This window comes from Rhea pennata, chromosome 20 (genome assembly GCF_028389875.1).
Source record: "Rhea pennata isolate bPtePen1 chromosome 20, bPtePen1.pri, whole genome shotgun sequence".
In the NCBI taxonomy this organism is placed as follows: Eukaryota; Metazoa; Chordata; class Aves; order Rheiformes; family Rheidae; genus Rhea; species Rhea pennata.
In genome coordinates, this window is record NC_084682.1 from 6,569,838 (window position 1) to 6,583,378 (window position 13,541).

General features: G+C 38.2%; 1 protein-coding gene across 2 annotated transcripts in view; it reads right to left on the bottom strand.

The window, feature by feature from the left end:
* The window catches only part of CRCP (CGRP receptor component), a 34,217-nt gene that overhangs the window by 1,721 nt on the left and 18,955 nt on the right, over positions 1-13,541 (bottom strand). For both annotated transcript variants that reach the window (XR_009960408.1, XM_062592440.1), the window contains one exon: positions 7,445-7,502. Coding sequence is in view for 1 of the 2 variants with exons in the window: in XM_062592440.1 (XP_062448424.1) it covers positions 7,445-7,502 (58 nt within the window). In the remaining variant the exon portion in view is untranslated. The remainder of the gene's footprint in view (positions 1-7,444; positions 7,503-13,541) is intronic.

A 13,541-nucleotide genomic window follows, 5' to 3' on the forward strand; every position in this document is an offset into this window, starting at 1 on the left:
GTATCTTATCCCTCATCCAGAAGATAAGTAATGAGGCCATAAAAAAGGCCATTTGATCCTACAACAGTCATATCTGGTTGGAGTTTATTTAGATTGCAAGCACCCTGAATGTAAAAGCTATGAACAACATAAAACATGCTGTCATGAATCAACAGTAAGATTCCCTAGGATTAATTAGGGGCCTACTATCACAGTGAAGCTGTGAGAACTCTTATATCACTGCTACCAGTAAAAACAACTGCCCTAATTCATTACTAGTTGTTAAAAGGAAAAGCATGTCAAGAGGACTGGAAAAGCAAGCCATATGAACTCTTCAAACACAAACGAAACCAATTAGTGTTGTGGGGCTTCAGATTTTCTTTTTATACAAAGACCTTTAAAATCTCCTTTGAAGAATGGTGATGTATATTAATTACAGTTCCAAGTCAGTGTAGGTTTAATCATTTCTGGCTATAAATTGGCAGCTATGCAGATGCGTATTCTCTTTTAAAACCAGAACAGTGGTACGTTCAATTAAATACTTTTTTCAGTGTCCTATGAGCTCTTTGCCCAATCTGCTCATCTTTCACCAGCCATTGTCTGCAAATCCTTGAAGAGAGGAAATCAAGCAAACTAGAATCCACTCGTGTAGCAAAGGGCAGACCACGAATACCTGTCTGCAGATGACTCTTTCTGGGGATCATCCTGAGCAAAGGATGAGATCCTCCATGGAACGGTGATCTGCGCTGCTAAATTGTGTAAAGCACTGTCAGTCTGTTTTTTGGACAGGATTATAATGTTATTAACCACTCCTGCATTGAACTCCAAAGGTGATGGCACCATAGCTGCAGGAACGGTAGAGATAACAGTATTACAAAGAAAAACCTATATTCTTTGAACAGGCAAAATTACTTAAGACTGATTTATTCTGCAGGGTCGAATGTCTGATGCATTTGTTACCATCTTACTGCTTTCAGGTTTTCAAAAACTGGCACCTTGCCTGGCTTAGATCTGATTTACTGGATCACATGAAGTCTGCCCTTTCACATTTAAATTTCATCCCTTCCTAGACATCTGTTTCCCCTTCCTTTGCCAAGCACTTTCTCCTTCAGGTGCTTGCTTCAGGTGACCTGAGTTATACGCAAGGGTTTGATCAGAGTTCCTCAAGAGACAATACAGAGTGATTTCTGATCAATATCAGCTCTTCCTAACCTCTGCATTTAAGGCTGAATTTGCTTACATGAATGTCTAATCACAGCTTCCTACAAGCTCCTGGGGGCTGAATGAGCAATGCTGCAGCTCCTAACACGAACAGTCATGTCGATGGCATTTGTACCGGCTGAACGCAAAAGCCTGCAGGACTGGCAAGCTGCAGATAGCGACGTGAGACATCGACAGACGAGTTCCGGTGATTGCTCTGGCAGTTTAAGAAATCATGCTTTGCCGGAGAGTCGACAATGGAAATCATCTCCCGCGTTTCAGATGCGTTAGTGCTGTAACTGCTGTCTCAGATGAAACTGTTGGGAAAGGAGGCTGCACAGCAAAATGCTGGGCACTGCGCTGAGGAGCAGGTAATGTAGTTCCAAATCCCCTCCTGTTGTCAGATCAGCAGTCTCTGCTAGAGGGAAGTGGTAACTCCTTAAACCGCTGTAGCAAATTCATCAGGGGCTCACCTCTCAGCAGCTCGGAGGCATGAGTCTGACTGCCAGTGCTAACACAGGAATCACGGACAGACAAAAATCTACATTTGGCAGCATGGACAGCTTATTACTCATGTTGATGTTTCAGCACTCTCTTGCTATATTACCATTCAAGAGTTCAAAAGAACAAAAGCATAAGCTATAAAATTCAAATTTTTCACTCTTCAGGGAAACATCAAGAGCAGTGATTTCTGAAAACCTAAGCAATTAAGAAACAGCAAAGCAGCGAGCCAAAGCAAAAAACTCAAAAATTAAGCACAGAGAACATACAGAGAAAGAAATGACACTATGCTAAAGGAAAACAGATAGCAAAGGGAACAGAAGGTGATTCAGACTCATTCTAGATTCAACAGATGTTCGCACAGTCTCCTGATTTGCATCTATAAGACAAAGATAGTACTAGGAAAATAGTATTATGATGATCAGAAGAAAAATTATGCATAAGAAAAAACATAAAAGAGGAAAAGAAACAACTGCATTCAAGTACTTACTTTCCTAGCAAGAATTTTACTGATACAGGAACGAGTATCAAAAAGCCTTGCTAACCTCTAACTTGGAATTGGCTGACACTGCTACAGCAACAGATTGAAACCGTAAGCGGTCAGGAATGTAAAGTTTACACTAGAGAAAACAAAAATGCAAATGTTGTTAATAAGTATGTGACATAAGATATTTATGTTGGCAGTGCCACACGAGCCAAATGGAAATAGATCATCCTCACAGACGATACCATGTGCAAACTGCACAGCATCCTCAACTGAAGCTTCCACTGAGCTGTGTATTTTCAGTACTACCGGTTTTGTGCAACTAGTGAAACGAGGCAATGTTACGATAATATAGTTTATAGATAAAAAGCACCCTGATGTGCAGCAAGACAAGCACATCTCTTTCTCAAGGCTAACAGCAAGGATGTTCTTGAAATGTATACAAAAAAAAGGGCAGAAACCATGTTGATGCTTCTTGTTCTAATAAATAATTCCAAGGTCATGACTGCTTTTCAGCATTCAAGTTTAAATTACTCCCAAATAACTAAAACATGTTTTTGTAGCAGATAATATAGCATATCAATGTTGTTCTTTTTCCTATAAATTTTATATAAAATGCAGCTATGTGATTAAGATTAATCTATTGTCAAGGTAGGCCTCAACAATAACTTCTATTTCACACAAGCCATTAACAGTTACTAAAATCTCATTGCAATATATTCATACAATAAGCAATTTTCAAATTTAATTTTCTCCCTACCTAGTGCTCTAAATAGTATCATCTCTAAGAGGGCCAAGAAGGAACAAAGCAAGGAGGCAGCAAAATTTTATTTTGTAATTTAATTGGTACAAAATTCTTACAGCTAAGAAAAGGTCAGTTTTCTTCTGCAGTTAGTATATACTTTTAAAGCCTAGGTACCTAGGGTTAAGATTCTTAATGTGTATATTAGATGCATTGATAAAAATGGCCAGATCTTTAGAACTGTGGAATAGCTACGCATTAGAAGGAAGTCAGCTGAAGCCACCGTACTGCTCACCTTGGAGAGTCCTGCTATCTTTATTTAGAAGACTAATAAGCAATTAATACTATACTTCACTTCTTTAGGCACTTTGTACCTAGAACTGCTAGCTATAACTTAAGTATCTGCTCCATTTCAAGTACATCACTGGACTATAAACTGAAGTGCTTAAAATTAGGCAAATACTTACTAAAAGCAGAGCACGCAAAGAGAAGGATGACACCCATGTTCTGTTTTCCTCTCTCCTCCCCTAAGCACCCATCAGTGATCAGTATCACAGACAGGATACTGGAAGAGACTGGCCTTTATCACAGCCCAGCACGGCATTTCTTACAGCCTGCCAATTCTACTCTTTATTTCCAGTTAAATCTATGTATGGATTTTCTAACATAGCAAAATAAAACACGAACCCACCATCCATCCCCTGAATCCTCTTAGAAGAGGATGAAAAGATGAATCCCTCATCAGCTGTGGCACTAAGCACTGGCAGATGCGTTGCTCAGTAATGTGACTGCTGCTGGGAACTCAAGCTGTATTTATTAAACAAATGTGTATGCGGAATACTTTATTACCATGCAGCCTTTCCCAGCTGTGCATTTTAACAGTGGCTTTTTTTTTAATTAAACACTATGTATGAATTTCTCAGAAGCTCAAAACAGTGATAATTACCAAATCAGATTGTAATAATAGAATTACATTACACGATAAGTAATGTAGCAAGATCAAAATCTTGCTGACAAATTCTTGCAGCACGAAGTTACTTGTAGAAGCTTTTAATGATTTTATTTATGAAGAAGACAGACCAGAAAGCTGATGATGTGAGAATAATTGGTAACCTGACCATCAACATGATTTCAGTTGAAGATCAACGAAGTGTTTGTGCTATTCATAAAATAAGTATGCAGATCTGTGCATGTTCATAGTGGCATGTATACATGCAAGCAAATGACACATACACAGACATACATATACACACATATCTGTCTAGACTTTTCTTTTGTAAAACAAAGGCAAATGTTTTAGGAACATGCTGTCGTTTATTATAATCACACTTAACATTTCTGCTTACCCAAGTAAAAGCAAAGTACAAGAGACTTCATCATCCTCTCTGTGCTTCTTTTAAGCGTTCAAACTAATATTTATTTAATTTAACAGAGACAAGACAATCTATCACAAATGTTGGAGAATAAATAAGTCCACACTGAAGAACTCAAAAAATTCTGAACAGAACTGAAAAACTGTCTGAAGTATATGCAATATTTGAAGGGTAACAAACCTCAGCATCACTGAACAGAACAGTCTATGGGTTAAAAGCTATTGTTCGTTTGAACAATAAGCCAAGGATTCTATTAAAAATCTATAAACTATAATAGAAAATGGGGTTCTGATCACTTCAAAAGCTGTCAAGCACATAATCTAACTCCAGTGTAGGGGGTTCATATTCTGTGAGAAAATGACTGCTATTGCCTTCTCAAGCAATAATTCAAAATTGTTCAGGGCCAACACGTTTGTAGAAGAAACAACAAAAAGAAATAAAGTAAAAGACTGAATGATAGGATTAGAGCCCCTCTGAGACATAATTAATCAAGTATGCGAAACAGGAAGTAAAATCTATTGTTGAGAAAATAAAATGTATAAATCCTCTAACATCTTCCATTTTCAAGAAGAATACATTAAATTATTTTCTATTTAATCATAAAAGATAATCTGCCAGTCAGGTTATGCAGAGCACATATCATGAGGTACAAAGCTCTCTGAGATGGAAATCTAGTTTTTAAAAGCACAGAACTAAAATCTACTTTTCCACCAAGAGAGGAATGTGGAGCAATTTGTTTGTTAAAAGAGAAGCTGCTTAATCTTCCAAGTCATCACTATTCAGCATTAAATAAAGCTGCACCAGTGTCATGGTTAGATCAACATCACTGTCTTTCTTCCCTTTTGTGAATCCCTGAGCCAGGAACGACATATGTTAAGGATTAAAACAGGAGGTCAGGATAGCTGTAATGTGTACAGTGTTTTACCCAGTGGGACATGAATTAGAATTTCATGCTCATTTTGGTGCTATTGTTTGAAAATAAAGCCTAGCCCATAGTCTAGAAAGGACAGAGATGAAAGAAAATGACAATTTATGCATAAAGACTTAAGAAAGAACATGAGATCAAAACATCAAAATACAAATTCACTTTTTAGTTTAAATATTATTTTATCTAAATTCATCTATTCTTTGGATACAAAGACAAGAGACTTTTACAGAGGAGTGAACAACAAAAAGTCAGAAAGGCAAAAAGTAACAAGCAGTATTAAATATAACTATAGCCTCACATTAATTATGAAAAGTGTAGCAGGGTAAAATTGATTTCACCCCATGTACAGGCAGCACTGAATAAAAGTTTGAGGCATCAAAATTATTTGAGCAAGTAAGACTTTTAAAAAATATGATTAATTTGCCTACATGATATGAAATGGTCAGAAATTTTCAATAGCATTTATTTCTGTCTTCAATTCCAGGAATGACTCAAAGGTTTTAAGTGGCAGGGAGAAGTCTCTTGAAAAGAGAATCAAGGAATCAATCTTAGACTTCATATTTACTTCTCTGTATGCTGTCTCTCACACATCTACTGCAGTAAATAGACTTGCCTCCACAAAATCTATTTACAGGCAATCTTCTCCCTACTGACATCAAATTAAAAAATCCCGGTAGTCTCCATGGCTCTGCATGAATTTATACTCGGATGCTCTGAGAAGATGGAAGTTCTGTATGTTCGAAGATGTTGCACTGCTGCAATATCTTTCTCCTGTCCTCAGCAGAAACCAAAGTGATTCATGACAGCAATCCAAAAGCACAATTATTTGCTTGCTATGGTTCCTCGTCTCAGTATTTCACCAACAAAAATGGCCTGCAATTTCCTAACAGATATTACTCTTGAAAGACTTTGACATGCTTTGATGAAAGAGTTATGTACTGCTATTTGAGGAGGTTTAATTTAACACAGCGTTAACAATCCAGTCCACCTAATTTATTTAATACTTATTTTAGAGAAATTTGCACTGAAGTTACACGGGTACATCAATGTAACAACAGAAATAAGTCCATCCCCAATCCTTCCACGGCTATACAAATCCAGACTAGTCCCCAAATGTATTAACATTACATTTTCTTCCAGCTGCTTTTGGTCATTAGAGAAGGGTTACATACCATTAATGAACTGACATTGAACTTGCATTGCATATCTGTATTCTGTAAATTTTAGCAATGAGTTTTGCCTAACTTTGACATTACTAACCTTGAAATATCTGAAATACACGACTCTCTCTACAAAAACCTGACTTCTAATATAGAGATCTTATTTTCTCATTCTTGCCGCCTGGACTTGAAACAAGACACAGGAGCAAAACTGTTTTCAATTTAATATGCATAGGTAAGATAATAATGAACTGAGGGGAGGAGGGAAAAGACAGACAAAAATAAAGACAGCATATTGCCTAAACTGGGGCATAAGCAATGAAGCTGACAAAGGTATGAGAAAGGCTTTACATCATCACTTATGAGTAACTTCCTAAGAAAAACTGATGAAGCCTTAATGCTCTTGGCTGAGCCGATGACAAGACCGACACAGATCTCTTTCAGTCACAGAATACAAAATTAATTCCTTGACTAGAAGCATTCTTGCATGAGATGCTTTCAGCACCAGAATGGCTACTCCTTAGCTACAAAAGAAAAGCAGTCCCACTAGTATCTCTTTAATCCTTCCCTTTTTTGCAGGGAATACAATCCTGTTATTACGCAGTTTGGTTTCAGGATAAGACTATAAGCAAATGTTCTCAATGTAAGAGACTTTTAATAAAAGAATATCCTTATTATAATAATCTCTTTATTACCACAAGATTTTCTATTCCTAAAGAGATGTTTCAGAGACTACAAGGCCCAGCTATTTCCATTTAGCAACGACCTCTCTTTACATCAAAATTATGCTTAACAGATTGATAATGGCTGCTTTCCTTAAGCAAGCCTGCTTACATTCATTTCTTATTCTGGGCAACTGCTCAAAACACAGTATCAGCCATTACTCATTCTTTTTCAGTTTGTGTGGTTCTATTATAACATCAAATGCAATCATAAAAACAATCATCTCATGACAGTTGTCAAAAAGTGAAGTAGTTGGTTACAGAGCAGCATGAGGAAGTAATTATTCAATTAATCTTCAAGGTTAAAGCTGCTTTTGTTTAAGAGTTTTGAATAGTTAGGAGCATTGTTACTTACCAGCTGTATTTCAACTGCTGTTACAGGCCTGTGGTTAAGCAACTGTAGCTTTTCTGCCCTGTTTAAAAGCAAAACATAAAACACCCTGAATTACTATATAATTTGAGGATCCCCAAAAAATGACTCATAAGATGCAAATACATTCCAGATAACTTAGGGATGAAAAGCTGCTGCCAAGAATAATTTTGACTGGGTTTGTGGTGTGGTCTCATACCTCAATTGCCATGATAATTTAGGTATTTTGAATACAGTACTTCCTTGTGTGTCTAGACACATTGCTATTGCCACCTATTGTTTAAGGCGACAAAGTAGGTATTATTTCACTACTGCACAAGCAGTGTTTAACCTGCATAGTTACTCTCTTAATTGCTGTATAGAAATGCTAAACAGCTGTCAAAGGTCACAGAAGCTTGTGCTATGGACAAGTGACCTCAAAAAATAGTTATCAAACCAAAGAAGTTAACGATTAGCTTCAAACCACTTGGTGACATACACCCTATGCAAACCACAGGATTAAGCCAGCGTATTTTTTTCATATTACCATGCGTTACGGCCATACTTTTACACACACATCTTCGGGCAAAAACGATGGCTTACGCCCTCCGCCCCTATGCACATCTACCTTTCAGCCCTGCAGCTGTAGCAATTCCTTACGTTACAGTAATACAGTAATTCAAACGTTTCTGACCATCTGCCCACGCTCAAAGGCAGACAGAACGCGGTTCTGTGCATCCAGGTCCGCAGTCCTGTGCCTTAACCACATTAGCACTTCTCAATATTAACTTTTTTTTTTGATTTTAGATACAAACTGTGCCGCTTCTATGTTTTTAATAGTTCAATTTCCATTCTCCTCTGCCTGCAAGGGGCAGAAAATCAGTAAAATTAGCCTGATATTGATATTTAAGCACAAAAACATTTTAATATTCAGGGAGACAGTTTAGCACAACAGAAGCCAGTGTTAAGTTCCTAAAACTTAATCCAGAATTCCTAAATTCAGAACCACAATTATGCTGTTTTTCTGGATTCATCGTAGCCATACAGCTAATAGCCCTACTTTTTCCTGCAGAAATGAAGAGATCTCACACATCTTCCCCTTAAAGACTTTGATCTTTAAAACATAAAAATGGGTATGAAGGAAAAAAATTTCACTGACACTTAAAGATCTCTTTTTTTTTGGGGGGGGAAGATGCACTCAAATAAGCATTTTTTCAGGAAATTCAAACCAGAACATTTGAGCAATAGCTCTGCAGCCAAAAGTGATTAATTTTAGCCCCTACTGGAATACAAATCATTCTAATAGCAAAGTCCAAAACAGCTGTCATAGACCAGTAATACATATTTCATTAATCTCAGAAGCTCAAATCTCAGAAGCTCAGAACAACACTGATCACATAATAGCAGCATGGCTAATGATCTGAGCTGGTCTTTTATGTTTTAGTGCAGAAAAGTACATTAAAATGGGACTACTAGAGATGTAAGGATGTTTATAAGGGCACATGAAGCAGTAAAAAAGGCACTTTATTATAAAAACATATAGCTACAATGTAATAATAATAAATATAATATGTAAAGGAACTTTAAACATATATTTTTTTTGGAAAAAAATCTTCAATGATTATATTCGATACATATCTTCTCCTAACAGACATCTGTGTTTATGCAGTATTTCACTATCGCACACAGAACATTAAAATGAAAACGGCCAGTTAATATGCTCTGTCTTGCAGTTTGTCATACAGCAGCGAACTCCAATCCTGCAGAACTAAAGCTCAGGATTCAGTACTACTCCAAGGCCATCTTTAAGGCATACTTAAACTGGCTCTGATTAGTTCCTCCTCAATTTCTTAGACCTGTGGGGGGCTTCAAAAGGAAACTTTACAGCTTTCAAGAGAAAACAGATGCTGTAATTAACAGCACGGTGCTAAGAGGTCAGGGTCCATCTGCCTAGAGATGCTTCAGAGATATCATCTTCATTTCTATCGGCCTCCAACACCGGCTGCCTTTGAAATGTTGCACCAGCTAACAGCTTACACGGCTGCAAGGCACTCCAGCAGGCCAACATCCACGTATGTGCGCTCGCTGAAGCATCCAGCGTCCTCCAGGGAAGCCTCCGGCAAGCGATGCATTGCTCGGCTGCACGCACGCGTGCGCGCCGAGAGGGAGCAAATGTAATACTGGCGCAGGCAGTCATCCAGCAGCTGGGGAATAAGGCCCTGCCTTTATCCCTCGGGCGCACAGAACGAGCAGCAGCGGCATAAAATATTCCCGGCTGATGCCTCCAGAAGGAAAAATCCAGAGTTACCAACGGCCGGATGATCTAACAGGCCCTTTTTCACCTCTAAGGGAGATTCTAGGGAGTTAACGACGCAAATCAGGTTGCGGGAGATTCTGCGGTTCAGCAAAGACAACTGCTCTGTATAATGAAATGAGTTTCATTATATTGGTGGTTCTGCGATGTGTATTCATAGCCCTAAAGGACAGAAAATAGCTCCACGGCAATGACAAATGTTGTTTTTAGATCTGCTAATGACAAAACAAAATCCTAAAAAAGAAAAAATTTTCGATTGTTCCACTTAGTCCCTGAGCCACTCAGCTCCTATTTTTATAAAATGCTGGAAAATAATTCTAATCAGGACTTTCAACTTTAGAAGAAAAGTGTACAACTTTTAAATGTGACATCTGTGAAATACAAAATAACTGAACCAGGAAACTCAAACTGATATATGGGAGGATTTCTTGAACAGCTAAAAGCTTTCTATAGTTCAAAATCTTTTGGAATTTACATTTGCTTTAAAATGGACATGTTGTTTACTTTCTACATTACAAAACTGGGGAAGTGGATAAGAAATTCTCAAAAACGTAAGAAAAAAAGGAAGAAAACCCCCTTCATTTTAACAAACCACAAAACTATTCAACATGTCTGTTTGAAAAACAAACATTTTGGTTGCTATCTTACCCTTTCAACCTTCTTTCCTACTTCTATGGAATGAGAGCAGATAATTTTTCTCAGTCTTCAGGAAAAGGCTGCAGTAAAGTGGCATTTGGCACGTGGACAAATGCCACAACCGTAGCCGATATTATACTGATCATATATGTAATTTCACCTGTATTTTTGTGCAAGGACAGGAAAGATGCTTCTACTTGTACATCAGCATTTGCTCTTACAAGCAAGGTCATCAACTCACTCATTAAAAGAAAAGTGCCTGAATACATGTTCTTGAAACAACTATTTTAACTGTGGTCTCAAAGCGTTTTCTAAGAAACATCAATGATTAACACATAGTTTGCCTGCACTTATTGATAGGTCCTGTACAAAGTAGGAAGGACCATTATCGCCATTTTACAGATGGTAAGACTGAGAGCAGAACGATTAAGCGGTGAGGGCTCTGCAAGAGGGGGCTTGGGGGGTTTGAGGAAGGGGAAGAGATGGAGAGGGGGAGAAGGAAAGGAAGGGCCCTAAATGCAGCACTCAGTAGTAGACGTTGCTGTATTCTTTGATGGCATCATCAAAAAATACTTAAAAGGCCTGCGTGGCCATGGCCCACGGCCAGGCCTTTCATTCACGAACCGCTGGGTGCGTACAGGCAACAAAAACACAGGAAGATACTGGGGAGAAGTTCCCTTGTGTCAACCGCAGTATAAATCAGAATATTTAAAGGTAATTCCCACTGCAGTGACTATGTTCTCCCTTCTCTCCTACAGAGCAACTGGCCGCACTGGTTTTTGTTAATAAACCCTTTGGCAGCACAGTGTTGGGTCTTCAACTGCGAAGCCTACGATTTTACAAGTGACACAAAGGAATCGGAATGAGCTTCGTTACCCAGATACGTTCGTTTGCTTTGCTTCGGGAGAAGCAAGGATGAAAGCCAAACAGGCTTCCACCGGTGCGAAGCAGTGAACGTGCCCCCATTGGTTTCCCATGCTAATCATTCGTATCTATTTATTTACCAGCTTGACGCTTACAGCAACGCAGAGACTATTAACGTCATGGTTGAATTTAAAACTGAACCGAGATCACCGTTGTTGGCTGCCTCACTGTCAGAAAGATAAAGTATTTATAGCTGCTGTTGTTTGCTACTGTAATAAGCAATGAAAGGGACAGAAACAAAAACCTGAATATTGACTGGATACAAGTACTGAAATCCTTTCAGCCCAAAATTAAAATTGACAGCAGAAGATGTAAGGAATCAAAGAAAAAAAAAAAAGCTTCTAAAATTGTATCAAAAGACATCACCAGCATACATAAAAGCAGAAGTCCTACCAGAGCTGGGGAAAGAATATTAAATAACATCTTCAGTGTACAAAGAATCTGGCCAATTCATCTGAACAAAAGTATGAAAGATTTAGTGCTTTTTCCTCAAGAGCTAGGGAGCAGCCCAGCTTGGCGCCAGCAGCACTTGCCTGAGATGCAGAAGCTGGAATTTTAATCCTGGCTTTCGATGTTATTTGCTTTATGGTCCCTGGTCAAGCACAACTTGTCTGTGCCTCAGTTTCCAGACGTCTACAACAGAGATAACGTTTGCAGCTCTCACAAGAGAGCTATGAGGATATCTGTCTGTAAAATACTCTCCCCCCCAGTCCCATTTACCAAGAGAAACTTTTATGCTTAATGAATCCATGCTTTGCACAGGCTTCTCGCAGCACTGTTCGCTCACATGCCAGTTTTAGGGACAGGGCTTTTTCAGACCAGTCCTTCTTCACTTTTGCAGCGAGACATGTGGCATTTAACCCAATCAGATAGCTCCGTCCTGTCTTCAGGCCAAAAAAAATTACTTTGATTTTTACAAAAGAACATGGATGATGCATTTTCTTTTTTATTTTAAAACAGATAGAGCTCCACCTTGTTTATTAAGGAATGTTTATTGGCAGAGCTGGCAACAACAGAAATAATTTAAAGATAATTATACATCTTGGCTAAAATAATCAATTAGCAACACTGTTCATCTTTCCTGAAGACAAGAACTACAGGACAAAGTAAAAAAAGGTCACCTCTCAAAGACATTCTGCTTATAAGCCATTAACATCACTATAAATTATTAGAGAATATGTAGAAGTTTTAGAGTCAGGACAAATTGATCTCAAGAACATTATTTCAGCAAAGAGAGTACCATTCAGAATATTTAAAATGAGAGATAATTTGCAAGTAAGTCATTAAAATGTGTTATCTGAAAAATGTCACGCCAGTTTTTGATCTGCAAAGCTCCCTACTGGAGGAATGACTACAGAACATCAGAAACGAATTAGCAGCAGGGTGCAAAAACCAAAAGCCACATAAATGACTTCTCTTCTGTCAGCTGAGGGAGCCTGAGGAGGACTGCAGAGTGTTAGAAATTGTAAACACTAATTTATACTGAAAGAACAATAACCTTTAGACATGTTATTATGTATTCACAATTTAAGCAATGCAACTGAATTACATATATAGAGCCTGAATCTGAAGACACAGAGAAACAAGCAACTATTCAGTAAATGTCATGTGAGAAGTTCTACACAGTCAATTATTTGCTGATCAATTTAAACATCACCCTGATAATTAAAATGTAAATTATTTTATTTTGGCAAAATATTTCAAGGTGTCAAAGGGATAAGTGAGGGCAAAGGAATTCACGTGAACAAACACATTGATACTAATATGGGTACACTAGATAACAGCACTGGTAGGTATTTTCCCTTCTACAGTTGAGAATAATAATATTTTACCTTATATCTTTTGTTTAGTAAATATCCTGCTGCCAAGATTAGTTAAGAAATACCAAGCATGCATGCATGCAAGATATGACATCTGCTTAGCTGGGAGGTCAATGTTAGCCACTCTCCCCGCTGCCTGCACAGAACTGAGACCTTTGCTTCAGGTACGTGATCTGAGACCAGCTCACGGGACCCTTTTGATGCTTTCGTCCAGACGCCTCTCCCTAATTACAGTTTCTGACCTTTCTCACTCTGAATGAACGGAGAAACCAGGAGGGTTCTCTTGGCATCCCTTTGAAGTAAACACTCACAAAACACCTTGGAAGTTCAATTTTGTGATAGCAAACTGGAATCCTCAGCCCCAACGTTGGCAGTAAGCAGCCTGTCTCTGCGGGGAATATTTTCGGCA